We start from the raw sequence: 25,261 nt of genomic DNA on the forward strand, positions 1-25,261 counted from the left end.
TTAACTTTTTCAGTTTTACAGTATAACACTTTCATCTAAAAATCAAATTGTTGCTCTTTTCCCCCCAAATAAAATATACCTTAACCAAATGATAATTAGTCATTAAAACCATTATTAATATCAAACATACCTACGTTTCTGGAAAATTTCTAAAATGAAAAATCATTGTTCGAAGATCTATTTGTCTAACATCTTGTTACACAGATGTTACAATTGATAGTAGTTAAGAAAAAAACTACTACTAAAGTAGTCATGTTTTTAAGTATTTCTACTTCTCTATGTTGAAAGGCATTTTTTGACCAAAAACACCAGTCTTCTGCATGTATTTTCATAATATTAATTAGATTTAATGTTTATTAATTGGATTGGAAAACTTATTCTTTTTGCTGGAAGTGAAGTGCACTATTATGTGCTTCTGGATGGCTGTGGTACCAAATGTTTCTGTCATATTGTGTCTGGTGCCCGTTCTGTCGATATGCTATACCTTATCAGATTGCCCTGCCTTTAATTCAAGAAGTAGCATCCCATCTTGATGACAAAATATACCCATAAGATTGTGCTAATGTTGTGAATTCTGCAACCCTGGCTCATTCTGAAACTGTCGCCCCTGTCAAACCCCTCCTGTAAGATTTGTTTTTGGCTTTGTTTGTTACTGTTACTGTCACTGTAAAAATATTGTATATACACGGTTCGAAAAAGTGTGAAATCCAACACGAACTGCTTCGAACCGTGTTATATACAATATTTTTACAGTGACAGTGACAAAGTCTAAAACAAATCTTCCAGGAGGGGGGAGAAACATTGGAGGGATCACAACAACACAAAAATCTAAATTACACACACCACAGATATACACAACCAACAAGTGTGGCTAACAATATGTTTACAACAACAGTTCAATTTCACAACCATACACCAACCAACTCCCTCCCCGCTCTTCCTGATCGTTCCATCTTTTAAAAGAAGCCAGACGTTACTCCAGCCAATCCCCAGTGACGTCGCAGACCTAGTTAGGGCGGGACCTGTGATGAGAGCAAAAGCGGGTGAAGAGAGAGAGAGAGACGGGGGAAACAGACACACACAGATTTTTTAATGCAACACCCTATATAAATTTTTGGAGAGGTGTGATTTTTGCAGTTTTTTGTTTTCGCGAATCAATCAGAGGCCGCTGTGTATGCTTTTTAAAACCTTATATTTCTATTACGAGTAACATTCGCGCCTGCTGTTCTTGCGTAAATCCACCAGAAGCTGCTGTCGACTGACTGACTGACTAATTGATCGTCTGACTGAACCTCCTCCTTCACTAAACCCAACCAATAATATTTTAAAAAGCACCGATTGACCTGTCCACCCTCTTCCTAAAACCCAACCAACGTTTTTTAAAAAGGAATCCAGAAAACAATTTTTACCATGCTTTCAGATTTTACCACGTTCTCACCCTGTTATTTACTTGTTTATTTTATTTTTGGTTTCTGTTATTGTCTTACCCACCCTCTGGAACCGTTCTTCACCTGACTCTAACCCCATCGTCATGGTCAACTTCTTTCTGCGTCTCAAGTCTGCCAACCTATATAGCGAACTACTGGACACATGGTAACAGAGGGAAAGCTATCCATACAGAGGCAACGGGTCAGCTGGTAAGCATGAAAAAGAACAGTGCATACTTCCCTATATCATTAGTTTTAAAGACGAAATGCAGCCACACTACCTCTAGCTACATAATCAATGATCTTCAGAAATGTTTATAGGGCTACGTTTTCAGGATGAGCCAATATGTTGAAATTCTCATATGGGAGGCATGTGATAGGATGCTGTAATTGTGCCCTGAACTCCCCTAATCCCTAACCCCAACTTTAGAACCATTCAAATACAGTGTTGTTAGCATAATAAGATAGGGGTTAAAATGTCAGGACAGCTGACAACTAAACTGCTTGTCACTTGAATTTTGTTCGTCACAAGATGCTGTTAGGAAATGATTTAAGGAGTGAAGCAGGATTTGGGCCTTACTCTCACTGAAGATGCCAATAAACACACGTGAAGTATCTTGTAACACCATAGCATCTCAGTTTTGGGAAGTTTGTGGTATTCTTGTTCTTATTTTGCTGAACTTCAGATTGATTTGCTGTCAAAACGGGGGTTGCAATTCACATCAGAGAGAAATGTCAGAGGCAGTCATTTAGTCAGACGCCCCTTCTTCCATTTTTAATCAGAGAGCATTACAGACCTCTGACAAAGACAGCAAAGCTTCAGCAAAAGCGGTCGGTGGGTGTGGAGTCCATCCCCAAAATAGAGTTGTCACAGTGTGTAGTTGGAAAACACGATAATCTTTTAATCTGCAACATGTTGCCTAATGCTATTGCTTGATGAGCAGTTTGTACTTCACAACCAGAAGAAGGCGAACAGATGGAAAGATCTTACACCAGAGCTGGATCTCATAAGGCCAGCTGAGACAAAACATGCCCAGATGGTTTGAAGAGCAGTGTCCTCACAATGCACTCAGATAGCTTATAACCAGTGTTTACAAGCAGTGTGAGGAGTGGATGAAGAAGATCCTCCATACTGTCTGTCTCTGAGCTCTGCCTCCCAGTTGGAGGCTGTCTTGTGATGGATGAGGGAGACGTGAAGCCAGTGTTTTGCCAGAGCTATGTGAAAACACTTGATGTGTATGCTCCGATTGCTCCAGGCAGCTGAGACAGGTTGATTTATTCTATGAGAGGCAGAAGCGGAGCGTGATTGGTTCTTTTCTGTAACAGGATGCTGAATTCATAGCTCAATCCTGCCCCGTTATCTCCCCGGTCATTGACTCTCATCTACTGCTCTCACAGTGCTCCCCTATACAGTTCAAGAGGTCCCTTTGGAATTAATAAGACGGAGTATTGAGGTTTCCTTTTGTAGTTCAATGAGCAAACACCTTAAGAGTGTGAAATTTGAGCTTTAACTGAACAAAAGCAAATGATGGTGATGGTTTAGAGATTGTTTTTTAAATTTAATGTAAGCTTTTATTTGTTTGTTAATCTACACTAAATGTTTCGATTTAAATGCTATAATTTAGTTTAAAATGTACATACTGTCACCTGATGCATAGGTGACAATGCAAAAAACTTTAGGGAGCAAAATCAAGGCAAAAGCAGATTCTGCTTGACTTCTGTATTCAGCATTAAACTTCACTATTATAAATATGCTTGTTTGTGTTTTTATAGCAATAAGTTATCATTGAAAAAGTTATATTGCGTTAGTACGATTCAAAGTAATGTTTTTCTTTTTGTTTTTAAATATTATAAAAATGATTTAGGACATTATCCATAGCAGCTGTAATGTAAAACAGTTTAGTGTAATTATCTTTGGCCCACAGCTATCCGTGATGTTTGGTTTTTGGCCCTTTATACAAAGAATTTTGGGCACCCCTGGTCTACGGGATTCGCATGCCTATGAATGGAAATCTTTGAGGCAAAAAGTGCAGTGTGAACGGGGCTTTATTTCCTATTTTTTTGCTGTAGTAAGCATTGTTGATTACAATTCTTGGTCTGTTTTTTTCTTTACTATTATAATACAATTGTGTGGTGAATATGTCAATTTAATTACAACTAACAGTTCTTTATTACTATCAGATTGGATTAGCACAAAATAACTTTCCTTAGATATTTACTAGATTTCATCATGCTGAATAAATCATTTTCTTTTCGGCTTAGTCCCTTTATTAATCAGTGTTCGCCACAGTGGAATGAAGCACCAACTTATCCAGCACATGCTATTACGCAGTGGATGCCCTTCCAGCTGTAACCCAGCACTGGGGAACATCCATACTCTCCCACATTCACAAACATACACCACAGCCAATTTAGCTTATTTAATCCACCTATAACGCATGTCTTTGGACTGCGGGGGAAACCAGAGCATCCAGAGGAAACATACATGAAAAGTGGAACATGGAGATTTGCAGACAGGAAAGTGTTAGAAGCTGAGCTAGGGGAAGAATCTGCAAAGGACCATGAGCTGGGAATCAAACTCGGGTTGGAGCACTAATTACTAGGCTATTGGCACAGATTACAGTTGCGTTCTTATATTTCTTTTTAGACATACATGGCATTTTATATTTAAACAGCTTTCCAAACCACTTAACTTCATCACACGGCATTGCATCAATTGCTGCATTAAAAAAAAAAACTGAGAAAACGGAGCTAGAACAAGCATAGTTGCAGGCACAGAAAAATACATGGTTGTCATAAATGTTTTTAGCAAACACATCGCAAATATTTCATTTTTAGCCTGTTCATTAATGGTTTTAATGACCTCATTTAAAGAAACTGAATGATAGCAAGTCATTTGTTCATGAACACAATAGCTCACACAGTGTTATTTATTTTAACCAGCTGGAAACACCAGCATGCAATCTATAGACATGATTAAGTGCAACCTCATAGATAGACAGCAAAACAACCAATGCCATGGGCGACTAGATTTTCATTGTAAAACCATCATCATAAATTAGTGTTGTGTAGAATTTGTGACCACTTTACATGTAGCCTGGAGCCCTTCAGATGTCCTTTTAACAAAGCAGCACTGATGACTAAAATAACTAAGAGACAAACTGAAATAGTTCAGGGCCAGTTAATTGATGTAATACGACTCCTTTTGCCCATTATTGGATTGTCTGGATTGTGATGTCTGCTTTAAAGACCTTCATAAAAAAGTCAGCTGTGGCTGTGTGATAATGGCTTTATGACTTGTGAGCTGAGCCTTCTAACCTTCTGAGATCGTGGACTTCATCTAAGAAGTCTAAAATGGCCAACCCTTCTGCACGCTTACAAATGCAACTGCTTTTCCACCTGCGGGTTAACTGAGTTTAGCAGGGCTCCCGAGGTACCTTTCCTTTCCGCCACTTATAACACCTGACTGACTCGCAGCCTTGCACAGGAAATTACTTTGGAGAACCCAGGCTGAGGGGATTATTGAATTATGCCAGATCCGTTCCGTGAGAAGAGAGGTGGAATTATTCGCTGCCACGGCATCTACCGTCAGCTCCCGTGAAATCGCCCAGCTGTTCGGAGCTATTTTTACAGGGACCACAGCTGCAGAAGACTAGCCGAGACACTGGATGGTCATAGCCAGCAGAAAATATGAGAGTCCCTCTGTTATTATACGGAGTACTGCTCCACCTGATCTCAAGGGCCAGATTTTGAGACAGTCAGCCACCTGAGGGAAGTGAACACAGCACCCAATGCACTAATGTAGAACTGTACCTTCATTAACCTAAATTCCCCTAATGGCCTGTAATTATAGAGAGTGCATTGTCAGCGAGGGACACTTTAGATTTTTCACAGAGGGAGCACTTACCATCAACCTTATTAGTCTAAAAAGACTAGGGGCGAAAACACCCAACAAATATCAACGTGCAGCTGAAATAGTGAGTGCAAATGCAGGGCAGGATAAAAATGGTCATTAATTTTGGGTTTCCTGATTCTAATTCGACCACTCATTATGTTGCTTTAGCACCCTCTAATAGTGTTTTTGTGCACCCTTTGTTGTCTTGCAGCACAGCAAAGGGAAATTTGCATCATTAAAGAAGCGCAGGTGATGGAGCAGCATTTGAAAACACCTGGAGCATATGAGCAGAAAAGAGCTGAGAGTGCTCAGATGAATTCATGGAGGGATCGGGGCACACAGCTTGCGGTCTGGAGTGCTGAAAGGACATGTTTATTTAGCTGGCTGTGTGTCGGTCTTGGTGTGAAGATGAGCAAATGTGCTCCAGCAGTCCTGCTGGTGTTTTTAAACCAAGCTGCCCGTTTTCACTACTCCTCCTCCATATTTCCCTTTGCAAACAACTCACCGTGTAGGTCGAGTCAGCATGTGACATGCATGACCAGTCAGTGTGAAATGTTTTTATCGAGAAAAATTTGTGAATTCTGTTTTACGTCCATCTTTGTGTCGCATTTCCAGGCATATGATTACAGGAGCTGCCAGTCATTCTCCGAGCTACATAATGCAACATTATTCATCTGGAACGCCTCAACACAATATGTCAGTCAATGTGCGTTTTGTCAATGCCAGTGTATTATTTAAGTGACAAAATTACTAAATGATCTGACTTATCGAGCTTAAAACACAAAAGCCCTCAAGTCACTGACTCACAGAATCATCTTTAAACGGATCATGTGACCTTTGCGAGTAACAGCTCTCTTTGTTTGTCACGATGCTTTTGCAGGGGCAGGGAGAAGCTTCAGCAAGAGGCACAAGCATGGAGGGGGACTGTCTGAGCTGTATCAAGTACCTCATGTTCATCTTCAACTTCTTCATATTTGTGAGTGCTCTCTTTCTTTTACTTTCACTTGAAACACTCAAGGGCTTTGAAAACGTTAACCCTGGGTCTTTTGAAAGCCTGAGTAAACACAATCTTCTTCACTAGAAACACATACTATCGATCGTGACTATGTCTTGAATAAAATATTATAAACTGACGCTGAAGTTTGTCTCCTAAATAGAGTATTAGAGCTATTAAGGTAGGAACTGGTCTCTTCTTCAGGACGTCTGTTGGCAATTGGCTGTTTGACATTATCCCACTCAAATGCTGAAATTACAGTTGATATTTTCAGGGTTTTGTAACTGTTCAAAGTATGTGGATATGAAGCACATGATTAGTTATGCATTTAGTCGTAACACTCTAACATCACATTTTCAAACTACACTCTTTTGGCACTGCACTGAAGGTTTACCACACAAAATAGCCTCAATTAAAAAGCTGTAAAAAAAATTAAAGTTAAAAGCTTTAGACATAGGCTGCGTCCAAAACCGCCTACTACTCAGTAGGTACTGCATTTGAGTTTATACATACTACTCAGCCATTAGAAAAGTACGTTCTATAAAGTATGAATGTGAAAAGTATGAATGGAATTCGGACGTACTACATCCGCCATTTTGTCAAGGTCACGCGACCCACCTGCGTCAATTGTGTCGCTTCACTCCCATTCATGAATTCGCTCATGGGGCATCATGGGATAGCGCAGCGTGCATGAGATGCGCACTCCAGAATCTCACCGGAACTAGAAAGTCATCCGAGTACTTCTCGCATACTGATTTTCAAATTCTATGAATTTGGACATACTACTTGGCTCGCATACTGATTTTAGCGTTCTGTATAGTATGGAAGGTTTCGGACGCTGCCATACACTTATGGCCCATTTCCACTGACTTGTACAGTTTGGTACGTGTCACCTTTATCAGGCTTGCATTTCCACTGCCAAAAGGGTACCAATGGTGGGCGTGGTGTAAGTCAGAAAGTTTCAGTCAACGTCATTTTCGCTCAAGGAAATGTCTACAGTAAAGCTGTATGGGTTGTTCACATATCATATGAGAAGCACTTTTCACAAAACAGACGCTTTATACACATAAATACTTGTGTATAAATGTTCATGACTAACCTTTCTATGAACATAATTTGATTATAACTGCAGATCAATGATTGTGTAAATAAATAAATAAATGCAACATATATGTACACATACAGACCCTTACACTCTTCGATATGTTACCGATTACAGAAAAACTACACACATCATACATTTAGTCTTATTTGGCTTCAAAAACAACATGCAATATATAGCTCACAGTCAGTGAAAACCTCTCATCTTAATCATTAATCTTCACCAGCACATGTAGTCTCTTTCAGAAAGTATTTCCGTCATTCCGAGTTCATAAGAGTCCAAAAGGTGATGATAATAGTTAAACATGGCAATTTGTTCATGTTTTAGTTTGCTGAAAAATAATTTGTATCTTTGCACTTTACTAGTTTGTCCATTTCTGAAAGGATTGGATGTCAGAGCACATCAATAATCATGCGTACATTATTATTATCAGCTCAAAAAGTTAATTATTTTAAATATAGACGCGATGGCGAGCTCTTTGGAGAAAGTGAAACCGCTTGCAATCATTAAGTCCGCCCCTGGGTAACAAAAGGCAAAGAGCTTAGAATCACCGAGAGGTGACACTGTTGTGCGATTTGGGAAACAACCACTAGATGGCGTGGTGGCCATTTTGAAATGAAAACTCTAATAGAACAACAGCATATTGTAAGTCTGTAAAATAAACTATTAAAAGTGCTGATGATTGTCATAGTAAGTGCTGTATTGTCGTCTTTTAGGTTGTATCTCAGCTTTAATGTACTTTTTAAAGAGCCCATATTATGGGTTTTTGAAAATTCCCCTCCATGTAGTGTGTAACACAGCTCTAAGTGAAGTGAAGTATCCAGCTAAGGCTTAAATCTGTAAGAATACAGTGTTTAAAACTGTTGATTCATCTATAAAAGAGTCGAATCATAGTGCTTCAAACGAGTCGCCTTGATACCGACTCATTAGGTGTTTCGCCATGACGTACGAACGAAACAAAGTTTTTCACGTGCACGCGCAAACCCGGGAGATTTCAAACCTGAGGCCCCGCCCTCTGACGCAGTAACCCAGACACACACACACACACACCCACAAACACACGCACACCCACAAACACACGCACACAAACATGCCGGTCGATTGAAGTCACACTGCAGATGGATATTATATTGAGTCTCTACCCAAAGATGAAACATCAGCATTATAACCAAGCAGTTGGAAACTTCTGGAAGCTACATGCTACAAAGAATACTTCATCTGAGTTTGTTAAAGGAAGGATCAGTAAAGAGTAACTGATGGACGTCAGGATGGGTTTCTTCCTACATTTCTCAAGTGTAAGTACGTGCGATTAAAGTTGTTGCCTCGTTTACTCTAGCTTGCAAATGTATTTAGTTGTGATTTGTTACTTGTAACCGCGTGTACTGTATCAGGTTAACTGGATATATTATCTTATCGCGTGCAAAGTCACGTTAAAAACGCGACGCGTGCTGTTTGTTTATGGAGCTCCGTGCTAGAGTTCTGCTCCCGCGATTTATTCGGAAATGTATTCCCGCGCCGCAGAAATCTGGCGCGGGGAGAGAGAGAGAGAGAGAGAGCGAGAGAGAGAGCGAACGAACGAACGAACGAGCTTTGTGTACTTTGTGCTGTGTGTGTGTTTTTATACTGACAGCTTGGCTGTCTGGACTGTATACTGGGTGATATTTGGTTGTGTTCTCCGCTCTAGCGGGACCGGGCGCGGCGGGCAGAAAACGGAGCGGGTTCTCAGGCTAAAACCTGGCGGGTGCGGGCTGAAGCGGGAGCGTTGTCATCCGGAGGTGTGTGTGTGTTTTTGTGTGTGTGTGGTATGGCGAGTACACGACTGTCTCCTTCGTTCTGTTATCCGTGGCACTATCCACTCGCCATAGTGTGGCAGCTAAAGTCCACGCCTACACTATCGAGCGTGTATGAACTGTGATTACTTTTTAAATTGCTGATTAGCTATTGGCCATTTCCCTCTCTGACTGAAGGCAGTCGACCAATCGCGACAGACTGTCATCGGTCCAATCAGCGCAGATTAGCTTCGCGCTAAGGAGGGGTTTGGGAACAAATGAATCACTGGACGATTCATACAGGAGTCGCTGGGATAATTAGGTAAAAATAAATGCAGATTATAAGACCATGAAAGTGTTTTTTGACCTTGCATGCATATTAGACTGTTGTTGGAGACCCTTACAACCAAGATATGACCTTATTTCATGTATAATATGGGCTCTTTAAATAAATAAATAAAAAACAAAACAGCTGCTTGCCATCGCGACAGCAATAAGATTCAATAGACAGCCGATCGCTTTCACTCCAAAATAGTGGAATCCAGGGCTGTTTCTGGGCACTACTGTTGCAATGGAACGTTCTATTGCATGTAATTTCTTTGTCATTTTAAGCTCTTTGACAAGGGTAAAAACAGACAGCAACAAAATTCAAACAATAACAAAAAAGTGTAAATTAAATAAGGACGTACAATATTGACGAACTGGGATATCAAAACAATTGAAAATACTATCAAAAAGCACAAACGCAAGCCATCAAAGAGATCTAAAAGACTGTCAAATCGCTGAACTGAAGACTTTTTAAAGAAGAGGTGGCATTAGAGGATTGGGGGAAAATGAATCAGAGTTTCAAAGCAGTAGCCAATCAGAATGAAGCAGTAATGGGATTGGTTGAGCAGTGAAAAGTGAACCAGCCAACCAGGGACAGCAGTGGGCAGAATAAATAATGAAGTGAACTAGGGTGGTAGAAAGAAAAACACAATAAGACACACAAAAAATAATTATGTGTTGGCACGTAACAAGGAGGAAGTGACAAACTTTGGATTTTTATATCAGTTTTTATATATTCTAAACACAAATTTTGGCACTGTTTTGAAGCACTCTAGCTAATAGATATCCCTAAAACTTAAAGTGATACTTACATCTAAAAAAGACTTATTTTCATTTTACAGGACTTTTAATGTATCTGTATTTAATGTTTTAAAACCAGTTTTTAATGATATTCAGGTGCAGTCTTGCCTTCCTGTCACAATATACAGTTCAAAAGAGTCTGAGGGATTCAAGTTGCCACTCTAAACAAACTGTAAACAACCGGACTGATCTGGTGCCAGCATGCCTTCGCTTTGCTCATGAACCACACTGAACTTCCTTTGTTCCTCAAAGGTGTTTAGATGGCAGCCTTGTGAACTTCCCACTGCCACACTAGTGCTGTGGGAAAATGAGCTCATATGAGAAGCCGTATTTTGCATTTTTATCATGCTGTACTAAGCCACGTTCACCTCCTTCAGCTTGGAGGTTCTTTCCTTCTAGGGGTGGGAATCTGGGTGCTGGTGGATCCGACTGGTTTTCGGGAGATTGTGGCCGCCAACTCTCTGCTGTTCACTGGAGTCTATGCAATTCTGATCATGGGCGGGATGCTGTTCCTACTGGGATTTTTGGGCTGCTGTGGAGCCATTCGTGAAAATAAATGCCTTCTATTGTTTGTATGGGATTTTATTTCTTTCTGGATATACTGTATACATTATTGTTTTCATTCGTTATGCAATGTACAGTGCTCAGCATATATAAGTACACCCCTCACAAATCTATCTTTTAAATTTATATTTTTAATAGGAAATTATGCAATATTATATTTGTGCATATTCATTAGATTAATCAGTACTTAAGCCAAATCTGGAGCGTATCTAACAAAATAACTTACGACTAAAAACTAATACACCCAAATTAATATGTTTTAGAAAAATATTAAATACAAATTGAATAAAAGAGGAAAAATCAAGAAAAGCAAAAAAAAAAATTTTGTTGAAAATTTTGTAGGTTGTATTTGTTTTTTGCAATTTTTTACTTGAATTTAGTTGTATTATCTTTCAATTTCTAAACACGTTTGGTGACTAAAATATTATTTTAATAAGTATATCTGTTTAATAAATCTGTTTTGTTTAAACCCACCAAAACACTGCCTACATTTACTGAGAAATGGATTAAACATTCATTTTCGAATGGGGTGTACTCAGTTATGCTGAGCACTGTATTTTGGTTAATATTGGATTGTTGTCAATGTTCACATTAATTACCATCAAAAGCCAATGTATGTAATGCTTAATAACACTTAAAAAAATTTAGCTTTATTTTATTTAAATTAATTGATATTTAAAGTTTTGCATTATTAAAAATTAACATGAAAATATGAATCTTATCATTAGCAATAGCAATCCTTATTTTGCAGCACAAATTAATGTGTACAATACTTAACACATTTTTTTAACAGTGTTTTATTTTAATTTATTTAGACAAGGGTATAAATAATTTCGGGCTTGACAGTATGGTTGTATGAATAATTTTGGACTTGACTTAAAAATAAAAGTTTCTTAATATCACCTAAAATTGATATCACATTTTTTCATCCCTCTTTAGTATCAGAAGCAATATTTGTTGAACATGTAGACACCTGATCTACCATAAAAAGCGATAGGCATTATGATGCATGTATTTCAAATACGTATTTCAAATATTTCATCATTTTAGAATTATATGGTTCGAAATTGAGTTATTGACAAATTCTTTTTAAATGACAACTTATTTACATTATGGGATGTTTTTTATTATAAGTTATAAGTACATTTTAAGACATTTTATTTAAAAAACAAATGTAACACATTCTGTTTGCTATACGGATTGCAAAAACTTTGAAGCTCAATATCATTCAGAACGCAGATAAAACCTTGTAATTCCAAGGTGATGATTTGTATGAATTATAGGGTTGATGAAAATGGCTTAAAATTTGGATCAAAAACCTTTAGTGTCTTGTATTTTTGTATTGAAAATATTGTAAATTCTTTGCAGTCATGTTTTTACATTGAGTATAGAATAGTTTAAATACAAAAAAAGAAAAAAAACAATTATGACAAATTCTGTGAACAAAAAAAAATGAAAATGAACTCTAAATATAAGCTTATCACCCTTTTAAATCTAAGATTGTTAATAAGTTGAATAATCATTAAACAGAGATGATGAGAATTTTACAGGCCACACAATGGGTGGAAACATAATCAACAGATATGGTACTATATTCAGACTATCTGCATTAAATGGTTTAAACCATAGGATATTTATCTTCAAGATAAGACTTTATGTATGAAATTATTATGTGCAAAATGTATACTAAACTCTAGGAGAAACACAAGTTACAAGTCCAACTCCCTAAACATTAGGCCACAACTTCCTTTGACATGAACAAAATGGCAGAGAAAAGTTGTTGTTATAAACATTGTTTACTGTGTCAGTTTATTGTTGAAGGGATTGATCGACCAGGCCCATTGATAGAAGGATAGCGAAGAAATTTCATTCTCCCTTTCAAAATATTTTGTAGTATTTGTAAAATACAAAAACACAGTGTTTTATTTTGATACATTTGTGGCTGCTGTATTTTGTCGTTCTTTTGATCGACTTAAAATTGATGTACATTTCAGTGTATTTTTGCCCACCCCTGACTATAAATTTGATTCCAATGCAAGCATGTGAGAAACTTGTTTTTCCTCCACAGTTCTTCATGCTCATTCTGGTCATATTCCTGGCAGAGCTGGCGGTGGCCATTCTGGCGTTTATTTTCCGGGAGCATGTGAGTATTATTATAGCTGGATATGATCAAGCCACCTGTAATATGCCACTGCTCTCACTCTGCTTTTCTATCTGTGGATCAACAGCTCACCAGAGATTACTTCACCAAGGAGCTGAAAACACACTATCAAGGCACCAACAGCACCGATGTCTTCACTTCCACATGGAACGCCATTATGACCACGGTATGATAATATGCTCCATGACTCTGTCCATACTGCAGTACACAATCCACTGGGTTAAGTTGTGATGTATGGAATATTGTTTCCCGGGTTTAGACCTCTACTCATCTCAATAGTGCGCATAACTAAGTAGGATAAACATTTTATTCTTTTTAAGAAAAAATGCGCGTAAACTACGATGGAAACACCGAATAAATTCCAGTATATACATTTAAAAAGTCATGTGATTTTGTTATAAGAGATTATCTGATGATAAAAATCGGTGCCATGGTCACTATTTATGGACAAACCAGTGGTGCGAGGACATTGTAAAACACCTGAAATGTTGTTTAGTTCATTCTAAAACATTATATTTTTAATTGCCTCTAGACCAGGGGTGTCAAACTCAATTCCTGGAGGGCCGAAGCCCTGCACAGTTTATTTCCAACCCTGCTCCAACACACTTACCTGTAGGTTTCAAAAAAGCCTGGAGGACTCAATTAGTTTGATCAGGTGTGTTTAATTAGGGTTGGAACTAAACTGTGCAGAGCTGCGGCCCTTTTGGAACTGAGTTTGACACCTGTGCTCTAGACTGTCTTGAGCATTTGTGCTCTGCATCTTACATCTCCAAATGTCACCATGTGTTCATTTACCTGTTGGCATTGTCGTCTGTGGCATAAATAATTTATAATATTAAAACGTGTTGCAAATCCTCACAATGCAATCACATTAAGAAAACGTGATTCAAATACTCACAACACAAACAAAGTTAATCAAACGCTCTGCAATTTCTCGCAACACATGCAAATAGCACAAAACACAATGGAAACGTTTCAAGGGGACCCAAAAACGTGACAAACCTGGCTGGGATTTGCTTATTGTGCCATGACTATTGCTCAGTGAAGTTGTAGGTGATCTTTGAAAGATCTTTTTTTGTTTGTTTATTTTAACAATCTTGTAGGAGCCATTTGGCAACTTTGCTCATTGTTCCACTAGGTGGTGCTCTTTAAACAGGCTTTATAAGTGGGAACGAACATTCAGGTAACAGGTGTTGCTAGACGGAAGCACATACAGTTTTGACCACACACACTAACACACACACTCACACACACAAACAAACGCTCACGCACATTCACACAGAGAGCCACGCACATTCATTCATTCATTCAAAAATTCGTTTTGTTTGTAAGTCACGATATGCGGCAGTGTTTGACTTCTACGAACAGAAAATTACCTGGTAGGAAATTTGTGAACTATTGGAGTTTGCAACTGCAATAAACATAAAAATCTACAGAAACAAGTAAGACTGTTCATTTCATTTACACTTCAGCAGCCAGAGGACAATGTGCGTCAGCTGGGTGCCTGTCTAACAACATCTCAGGGACTTCAAGCAATAGACTTAGCCTTTACAATCCTGATTACACGATTCCCTTGTTTTTTTTTATTATTAGCCTAATTAAAAATAAACCTAAATAGATGGGTCTTTCAAGTTTTTGGGTTCCCTTAAAATTTTTTCGTTGTGTTCAGTGCTATTTGCATGTGTTGTGAAAAATTGAAGCACATTTTCTGCATTTGTTTTTTGTGGGGTTTCTTAAATTGCAGCACGTTATGCTCTTTCAACCACCATGATTTTGTTCTCTTTGACTCATAGGATGGAATCACTGGATTATTTGCAAATCCAGATATTCCTGTTTTGTGCATACATTTAATATGCATCTTTGGATGGAAACATGGCTAGTGGCATTCATAGTAGAAGGTCAATGGCTATACCATTTTCCAACATTCTTCAAAATGTGTTCTTGTACATTCAAGAGAAAAAAGAAAGCTCTAATATGTGCTAAAGTGAGAACTGCTCCTTTAAAGAGAATTTTTTGTTCACTGCAATCACTGGACTTGCTGCATCCAATACTTTAAATATTTATAAAAGATGAATCACTGTCTGACCATCTGAGATTGTCCATGGATATAAACATTACAGTTATGATTTTCAATAGTATCACATTTTACCATTACCATCTTTTTGTAGCTTTTGACTTCTGAAAAAGTGTTTGGACCCAGAAATGTGACGCATGATGACAGACTTAACAAGTGGGAAAAAGTATGATGCTAATAAATAATGCTGTATTGCTGTCTCTATAGTTCAATTGCTGTGGGGTGAACAGCGCTGAAGACTTTGATGATCAGAGTCTGTTCAGACGGCTCAACCCTAGCAGAATAGTGCCGGAGGTCTGTTGCCAGAGAACCGATCTGATGATGAGCAAGGAGGAGTGTCTGAGGGGAATTATGCCAATCCGGAACAAGGTCAGCAATGACTCTACAAATTAGTAGGTGAAATCAGATGAACGGCGAAATAAAATAATGCAAATGTGTTTTTAATTGAGAAGAAGAGTGGTCACTGTGTTTGCATAATAGCTTTCATAATGAAAGAGATATACAGTAGATGGGTCAACGATGAGACATTTTGGTGTTTGCATCTAATCGAAATCAAAGTTAGATAGAAATCTTTTTAGATACAAGAGTTTATAACATTTGTGAAATAGAATGTCCATCACACACACATACACCCCACACATAGTTAACACAATAAATTTTATTATATTTCTAATGATTAAAAACTTATTGCTGGCAAATGGGTACTAATAGGGGAGGCAGTATTTAGGATACATGTATTTCGAATGCGTATTTTAAATACAAAATTGTATTTTGTAATTTGTATTTGATAGGGTTTATGAAAATAGCTGAATATTTTGTATCAAAACACTTTAGTGTCTTGTATTTTTGTATTTGTAAAATACTGTAAAATACTTTGTTAGAAATCTACATCAAGACATCATATACAGTTAAAGTCAGAATTATTAGCCCCCTTTGAATATTTTTCTTTTTTTAATGTTTCCTAAATGATGTTTAACAGAGCTAGGAAATGTTCATGTATGTCGATCATATTTTTTCTTCTGGAGAAAGTCTTATTTGTTTTATTTCGGCTAGAATAAAAGCAGTTTTTAATTTTTAGAAAACATTTTAATGTGAAAATTATCATTGTATAGAAGTATCTTTATTATTTACTGTCATCATGGCAAATATAAATAAATCAGTTATTAGAAATGAGTTATTAAAACTATTATGTTTAGAAATGTGTTGAAAAAATAGGGAAAAAATAAACAGGGGGGCTAATAATTCTGACTTCAACTGTAAATGCACTGCTGATTGGTGCTTTGGATGTTATTGACTCTTTCATTTAAAAAAGATTTGAAAAAATCTTAGGAGAAAGTGTATACTGTAATAATTATAGTAGTTTTGGATGAATTGCTGTTGCCAAATGTTTGTCGGTGAAACAAACAACATACAAATAAGTCTTACAGTGGCAATTCCCACAGTAGTTCATTGGCTGTTTCTAATCCCAGTAGTTAATCAGTTGGTGCACTGTATAGTTAATGAAGCCTTAAGATGTGACATGAAACACAAATATTTGATCATCAAAAACTCCTAATAACAGTTTTAACATTGAGTATTGAAGAGTTCAACAGCAAAACAAATAGATTTCTGAAAAATTCTGTGAAAAGTTATATGAACTTTTTATTTAACACTCTTATAATATTAAGAGGTTGAATAACATTGTACAGAGGTGATGGTAATATTTCTGGTCACGTTTGTTATCAAATATTGTTTACTTTACCAAGTCAGTTTAATGGGGAAGGGCTTGATCCAATAGGTCTATTGATGGAAGATTTGCAAAGAAATGTTATGCTTTTTTGTAAAAGTTTTTTGTAGTCTTTTAGAAACACAAAATACTCTATTTTACATTGATACGTTGTGACTGTTGTATTTTGTAGTTTATTTTGATACACCTAAACTTAGTATTTCGCATTTTATTTTTAAAAAAATTCAATGTATTTTTGCCCATCCCTAAGTACTAATACTAATTTAAAGAACAGTGGCAATGAATTGAGATTTAAAATAACAATTCATTAGCATTTTAATATATCGTCTAATGATTCATGCTTTAAAATTAGCAATAATTTGGTATTTAACCTGGGGCAGCACAGTGGCTCAGTGGTTAGCGTTGTTCCCTGTGTTGGCTTGGGTTTCCTCTGGGTGCTCCAGCTTCCCCCACAGTCCTAAGACATGCACTGTAGGTGAATTGAACAAACTAAATTGGCCCGTAGTGTATGTGTATGAATGTGAGTGTGTATGGGTGTGAGTGTGTATGGGTGCATAAAAAATATGCTGGATAAGTTGGTTCATTCTACTGTGGTGACTCTTGATATATATATAAAAGGACTAAGCCAAAGGAAAATTGATGAATGAATAATATTTAACCTACTGTTAGACTGAATAACACTCTTCTGTAAATCGTGTATTTAGTGTTTAATCATTATTTTGTGTACAGAAAACAAGACTTACAATAATGTATCCAAATATTAAACAATATAAATATAACATTTATTGTTTTGATGCTTGAAAAACACTTTTCATCTTTGACTCATACACTTTCTCCAATATAGATACAGGAATTATAACTGGTTAAGAAATGAATAACTTTGAGTAGCTTGTAATAAATTAAAAATGCAATATCTGTTTGTTTTCTCATAATAAAATCCTCTTTGAAACAGGGCTGTTACTCGGCAGTGGTGGACTATTTTGAGACGTACATCTATATGGCTGGAGCACTTGCAATCGTGGTCCTGACAATTGAAGTAAGGTTATGAGTTTTTGCTTTTTAATATAAAAGGCAAACTATGACGTGAGAATGTAGATCTAAAAAATAATGATAAATCGTTTCGCAAGAAGTATAGTTTGTGAGCACCACCTAGTGGAGAGAGCAAGAGTAGCTTGGCTGTGAAGCTGGGAGTAAACGTACTGTGTTTGGTTAGTTTAGACCAGGGGTTCTCAAACTCAGTCCTGAGGTCCTATGTCCTGCAGATTTATACTCCAACTTGCCTCAACACACCTGCAAGGATGTTTCCAGAAAGCCTAAGAGCTTGATTAGCCAGCACAGATGTGTCTGATTGGGGTTACAGCTAAAATCTGCAGGACACCGGAGCTTCAGGACTGAGATTGAGAACCCCTGGGTTTAGACTATAAATATTTTCAGAGCATTATTAGACTGTTAATTAATGAGTTAGTTGGCATTTACTTGTAAGCTACTCGTAATTAGCAGAATGACTAAAGGGGACCATCATCCGAATAAAGTGTTAGCAACAATTATGCTACTAATACCGACTGCTAGTTCACATTTAGTTGCATTGTTACATGTAGTTAACAGGAAAGCTAAAGGGGACCATAAATGAGCATTGACAGGTTAAGCAGACAGTCAAAAAATACTTTGAATTAAGATTTTGCAAGACAATCATTTATTATTATTATTATTATTATTATTATTATTAATATTAATAATAATAGTAGTAGTAGTATCATTGTTTTATAAATGGCATGTAGCTGCACATTTAATTCAGTTTAGTTTCAGTTTCCTTTATTTTTGTCATTCAAAACATCACAATAATTTGTAATGCAGAACGAAATTGTTACATCGGACCCAACAAAACATCAAAAATACTTTAAAAACCTAACATAAGCTTTGTAATTTTATAAATATATAAAAATATAGTTTTAAAATATAAATATATATATATATATATATATATATATATATATATATATATATATATATATATATATATATATATATATATAAATCACAGAAGGGAATAAATACATAATTGAATAACTATTGAACAGTTTGTTATAATAGTTAAAATATTGTAAATATGTGCTAGTTTAACTTTTTATACATTTACTATTACGTACTAGTAATCAAAAGTATTTAAAATATGGTTTTATTTAAAAGTCTTATAATGACAGGATAAAAATTGCACAACTGCACTGATTTGCTCCTCAGGCTTCGGTAAGACCTGCTTGATGTATGAGTGTGAGCAGACTATGGCCAGGGTGGGTTGGATCCCTTAAAATGCTATTTGCCCTATAGACAAACATCGTTGTTGATACAGTTCCTCAATAGATGTCATTTGGACTCCAACAGACCTTTCGACCACTTGTAGCCAACTGAGTAATTGTAAAAACTATATCGAGCAATTTTAGTTAGCTGATAAATTGTAAAAACTATTTCGAGCAATTTTAGTTAGCTGATAAAATGTAAAAACTATTTTTTTTAGAATTGTAGTTAACTGAATGTTAAAAGAGGAGCATCACTATAAATTGTTACTGTATTTTTGCAACTTTAATGTAGTTGTTACTATGTTTGCATTAAACTAACTTTTATTTGTTCTTTCTCTCTTCTCAGCTGTTTGCCATGGTGTTTGCTATGTGTTTGTTTCGGGGAATCCAGTAATCTTTACATGCTGTATATAAAGATATTCTGAGGAGGAAGAACATGGTATGGCACGGAAGACGGTTTTTAAACAAGAAAACACTTATATATTTGCCATCTCTATGTATATTGTTGTGTTGGAATATCTGAGAATTGCCAAAAATTTGTCAATTGTACTTCACAGCTGGGACTCTGAGGTACTCATTTGTGAAAAACAAAAGCAAAACTCATTAGTTAATTAAGAGTTGCACCTATGGCAGTCCTTTACGGTCAACAGAGGGACACCTTGCACTGATATTTGGTTGAATATTTATAGATGAGAAAAGACTGATTTGTACCTCTTATCTACAGTAGATTGTTCACCACTGCTCCGGAGCCATGCTTACGAAATACACTGTGCAAATGGAAGAGTGTCTGTGAAACAGAGACGTTTGATTTATGTGTGTGTGTTTGTGTTTCTGTAAAAAAATCTGAGAGGCCAGCAGCTTCTATAAAGTAATGTTTTTTTGTGAGTTGCAACCTTGAATATTTTGTGATTTTACCAAAACTGTGCTGTAATTGTGTTGTATATTGTACATGACATTGAATGATATTAAAATAAAAAAGAAAATCCTGATTGTGTATTCAAATAGTTTTTTCTGTGTTCATTCATTCATTCAAATCAAGCAGACGAGAGAAAAAAACTGTCGTGACAAGGTGGCCAAACTGAATTAGGAGGTAGGAATCTTGATGTTCTTATCATTTACAGCGAAATGCATCATGAAATAATATCTAGGATTTTTAAACAAATCTTTGCGGAAAAGAGGATTTACAGTTGAAATACACAGAAAATGCAGCATCAGTGGACACATCAGGCCAGTGCATTGATTTCTTTCAATGCAAAAAACACACAGGTAAGAAACAAAGTGCCTTAATCTCAGTTTGATTATTTTCTTATGTACTTGCAGGTGATATATATGAGGCCACAACAGGAACCACGTGATGTATGGAGGGATAAATTAAATCTCACTTGAGTTTCTTATGATGCTTTAGTATGTTGAACAAGCTTGTCATTAGATTTACTGCCAGAGTATATATATATATTTTTTTAAATAAGTGCTAATAATCTCCTGACCACTGAGAGCATCAACATGTTCAGTGATTTGTATTTGCTTGATGACCTGTAATTATTTTCTGAGTGCTAACAGCTCATTTAATTTTGTTTTCATGCTCGACAAGCAGAAAAATCAACAGTAAATGAGTAAGCTATTTATAATACTGCTATTTATACTTGTTACTTGCATTTAGTGGTAGATTAAAGATAGAGCTGCTTTTGTAATCTGTAGCTTAATCAATTCAGGTCATGCGCACTTTCATAATGAGGTGGGAAAGTTCAATGAGATCTATCAGAAATGGGAACCAAGATTTATAAATACTTATTTAACAGATGTCTAATGTCTGCAGGGACAGAGAATCCAACAATGTGAGAAGCCAAAAATTATTACTATCCAGTTTATTGACAGATATACCTTTTCTACTTACCCTAAAGTACATCCAGTTTTCAATTGGGGTCTTGCTAAGCATAAATGATGTGACTTGTAAATATTGCCAAGAACAGTAGATTTATATAAAACATTCTTTATTGCAGCTCAGTAGTTAAAAAAAGAGTGGCAGATAATCCTGATATATAATCATAAATATTTAAAGAAGTTCACCTATTCAGCCCTCTTACAATTACTATACAATACAATAAATGTTCACAGTATTCAAAAAACAGTGGGTGAAACATACCTGCGATGGCTACTTACAATGTTTGACCATACCATGAGGCCACGGTATATTTTGTGAAAGTTCATGATAATGACAACATGATGGGCACACTTTCAAATTCTATTTGTTTTAGTTCTATTTATATTAAATTGAACATACTTTTCTAATGGTTGTTAATTGAGTCCAAATTTGATATATTTTATCAGTATTCCCAATTAGACAGTAGTGATTTTGAATGCACTGGCTGGGTAGGGGGTAGGCCACTATGAGCACTGGATGATAAATAAAACAAAAACGTTGGTTGCAATTTAAATCGCGCATTTAACTGAGAGCTTAAAACTTAAAGAACTAACACACAGTGAAATTTCAAATAAATAAACTGGTGATAATACAATACAGGCAATGTCTCTCATTTGACTGAGAACTGAATGTTAAGAACTGAAACAAGCACTTTTCTGCATACTCAACAAACTAATCCCATTCTGCACCAACTACATGGAATTCATCTGGGTTAATGCTTTTGGTCCAAACATTTTGCTTCTGCCCCGTGTTTTCTTTGATTTTCTCTCTACATTGCTTTCGTCTTTTCTCAGCCTCAGATAAATTCCCGAGAGCCGGGTGATCTGGATTGGCACCCAAAGCTTGCTTTCTTCTGAAATGTAGATTTCATGTGTGGTTATTGACATAACCTATTAACATTATAACATATAGATTTAAATATAATTGCTGACTTGGATATAAATTCTATTGTTCTATTGTTGTTAATTATGACATACTGGTGATAATACAGCATATGTCTCTTATTTGACTAAGAACTGGATGTTAAGAACCGAAACATGCAAGCATCGTTCTGCCTCAACAAACTCATTCTGCACAAGCTAATGTGGAATCTCTCGGGTTATTGTTTTTGGTCCAAACATCTTTGCTTCTGCTCTGTTTTCTTTGATTTTCTCTCCATTCCCTGCTGAAAAATCCAGCTTAAACCAGCCTAGGCTGGTTGGCTGGTTTTAGCTGGTTGACCAGCCTGGTTTTAGAGGGGTTTTGGCCATTTCCAGGCTGGTTTCCAGCCATTTCCAGCCTAGTCTTAGGCCCCGTTTACACTAGTGCGTATTAGTTTTAAAACGGCGTTTTAGAATGAAAACGATCCGCGTCCACACTCGCGTTTTACCCAGCGTTTCTGAACTGCTCTCCGTCCACACCAAAACGCTGAAAACGCACATCACGTGACCACACACACACACTTTGGTAATCGCTGGAGCCCATCTACCCAGATGAGAGCTCTGCTAGTCGGACTTCTCATCAAGCATCTCCCGCTGGATCTAATCTCACTATATTTATTAAACGTGATATTTCATTCATCTTGTTGTCTTTATCTAACGACATATTCCCTGACTTTGGTCACTGGAATCTATTACTTGTTCTCAGGTAACGTGTTTTGGCTGAGCGCAAAGATAAGTTAATGATTAATGTAAGCACGTAGCCTACATTCTGTATATTGACTGATCGCTTGCCTTTATTTCCTATAATGTATAAACTTATTGTATGTTATACTTTTATAATGGCCATTATCGATTATTAAAACTGATATTCAGCAAAAGAGAGGGTGTGTTTCGTATTTTCACTGAAATTGAAAGGAGGCAGTTGTTATCGGCTCCGTTTTGTTATAAATATGCACACAGTGAAGATGACTCTCATGCAGCACGACGCCTCAACATTTCTGCTGTCTGTTTAGTTGTTAATATTAAAATAAAAATAGGCAGTTCCTTATATCAAGTTTACATTTTATTGTTGAGAAAGTGAAACAACGTAGCCAAGTTGATGTGAATGAAGTTATAAAGTACACTGTTCCCTGTGAAGATTGACGCGTGTCCTCGGTATGTTTTCCATATCAAACTGAGAAGAAGAGATGCAGCCTTGATCAAACTTGCGAAGTCTGAACTTACACGGAGAAGATTCAGGACTGAACTGTGTGTTAGGCTACTTAATATTGAGGAAAAGCCCCAATCAGAGAGGCGAATGTCTGCAGCCCCGCCTCCGTTTTCAGATATCTCCGTCTTTCCCCATCCACACTGAGACGGAGCTGCAGCGTTTTAGAATGAAAACGGCCTCTCCAGCGTTTTCGAAACGCTCCGTTTTCGGCGCTCGAGAACTCCGGCGTAGTGTGGACGGATGGCGTAACCGTAGCAAAACTTATGCGTTTTCAAACTAAAACGCATTAGTGTAAACGGGGCCATAGCTGGTCAGGCTGGACAATGACCAGCCAAATCCAGCTAAAACCATCTCGACCAGCCTGGTTTAAGCTGGACATAGCTGGTTTTGGTTGAACTCCCAGCTTGGCTAGGCTGGTCAAGCTGGTTTTAGCTAGTCATCTCCTAGCCTGACCAACTTAGACCAGGCTGGAAATGAATGGAAACCAGCCTGGAAGTGGCCAAAACCCCTCTAAAACCAGGCTGGTCGACCAGCTAAAACCAGCCAACCAGCCTAGGCTGGTTTAAGCTGGATTTTTCAGCAGGGTTGTTTTCGTCTTTTCTCAGCCTCAGATAAATTCCTTATGGATGATTGGCGCCCAAAGCAGCTTTCTCTTCTGCTAGCTGAAATGTAGATTTCGATGCTTATGACATATAACCTATTAACATTATAATAGACATAAATATAATTGGTGACATATATAAATTGTGTTAATAATTATGATCACTTGTGCCAACAAAAATGAAATATTTCCTAAGTATTTTGGTGGAGATTTGCCTTAATGTCTTCCTCGCTATTGAGAATTGCAATCCTCAATACCCTTTCCGTCTCCTTGCTATGAGTGCCGCTTTAGCTACTGCATTAACCTTTTGCCGATGCCTAGCAACCCTGCCTTTGTTTGCAGACATCTAAATAAATCAATAACACAAATCGTTATTGTTATGGACTGTTATTTATCATTGATGTAAAGTGGAGAAGGGCTTAAATAGGAATATGCTTTTTCCTATTCTTTTTCTGGAAATTTAGGCTATTTGTTAAATTTGTTTTGCATAGTCATATTAGGCTATTTGCTTTGGTTCACAATTAAATTTGCTTAAGTCAATAACGCAAATAATACTTATAAATACTAAATTGCATTAAAATATTTTAAATTAAATGTAAATACGGTGTGAATATTGTAACATATACATTTACTGTACAATGTCATTCAGTGTAACGGATGACACTGTGGTGAAAACGCCAACCTTATTTCACCAAGTAGGACAAGTTTTAGGATTGACATCTATGTTGATCCTAGGATGTTTACTGTATGGGATATGTTTACTGTATATGTCAAGTTTTCAAGACTTCAAGGTTTATGCACTTCTACATGATTGCTATCCAATTATTATTCCTCTCTGATTTTGGGAGTATTTTACAGTTATGGTTGGGTTTAGAAATAGAAAGTAGGATTATTTTTTTGAACAAAAATTATGTTTCAGGATCAACATAGATGTTAATACAGGATCACATCGTATTTGCCAAAATCTTGACGTGCATGGTGAAAACACTGGAGATTTTGTATTACCCTGAATGACTTTGGCTTAAATTGCAGGCTATCAAGGCCAAATATATTAAACCATGCTCTTGACAAATAAAGATAACACAATTACTAACAATAATCATATAATAATAAAAATATATTTATTAATCAACAATGACTTATTTAAAATAAAATCATCAATAAAGTTGTTTTTGTGAGTTTACTCAAGTATGTTGTATTATACTTCTCTAGTTTCTCACACTGTGACATATTTAAAAGCAATAAACTCACCTTCTGTAGCACCACACTGTCCTCATGGTGCCCTCTGATGATGTCAGTTTTATAATGATTTCAAAATGCCCTCTAGATGCTGTTACTATGAAAGAACTCTAACAAACCGAATATCTGGGCCAAAAGTCCCCTGGTTATTTCAATGCATAAGAAAAACAATACCACTTAGTTTTAATGTAATACAGCAAACACTTTGTACATTACAAAAACATAGATATTTTAGT

The 25,261-nt window shown here is 36.6% G+C and overlaps 1 protein-coding gene across 26 annotated transcripts in view; it reads left to right on the top strand.

Moving 5' to 3' along the window:
• tspan18a (tetraspanin 18a) overlaps positions 1-20,128 on the top strand; it is an 82,406-nt gene extending 62,278 nt beyond the window's left edge. For 9 of the 26 annotated variants that reach the window (XM_073906417.1, XM_073906419.1, XM_073906418.1 and 6 more), the window contains 7 exons: positions 6,203-6,298; positions 10,693-10,887; positions 12,948-13,022; positions 13,108-13,206; positions 15,322-15,483; positions 17,793-17,876; positions 19,481-20,128. In XM_073906417.1, the coding sequence (XP_073762518.1) occupies positions 6,203-6,298; positions 10,693-10,887; positions 12,948-13,022; positions 13,108-13,206; positions 15,322-15,483; positions 17,793-17,876; positions 19,481-19,528 (759 nt within the window). In that variant the 3' untranslated portion in view covers positions 19,529-20,128. 26 annotated transcript variants of the gene reach the window in all.
• Positions 20,129-25,261: the final 5,133 nt, after the last annotated feature.

Source organism: Danio rerio, chromosome 7, assembly GCF_049306965.1.
Source record: "Danio rerio strain Tuebingen ecotype United States chromosome 7, GRCz12tu, whole genome shotgun sequence".
In the NCBI taxonomy this organism is placed as follows: domain Eukaryota; kingdom Metazoa; phylum Chordata; class Actinopteri; order Cypriniformes; family Danionidae; genus Danio; species Danio rerio.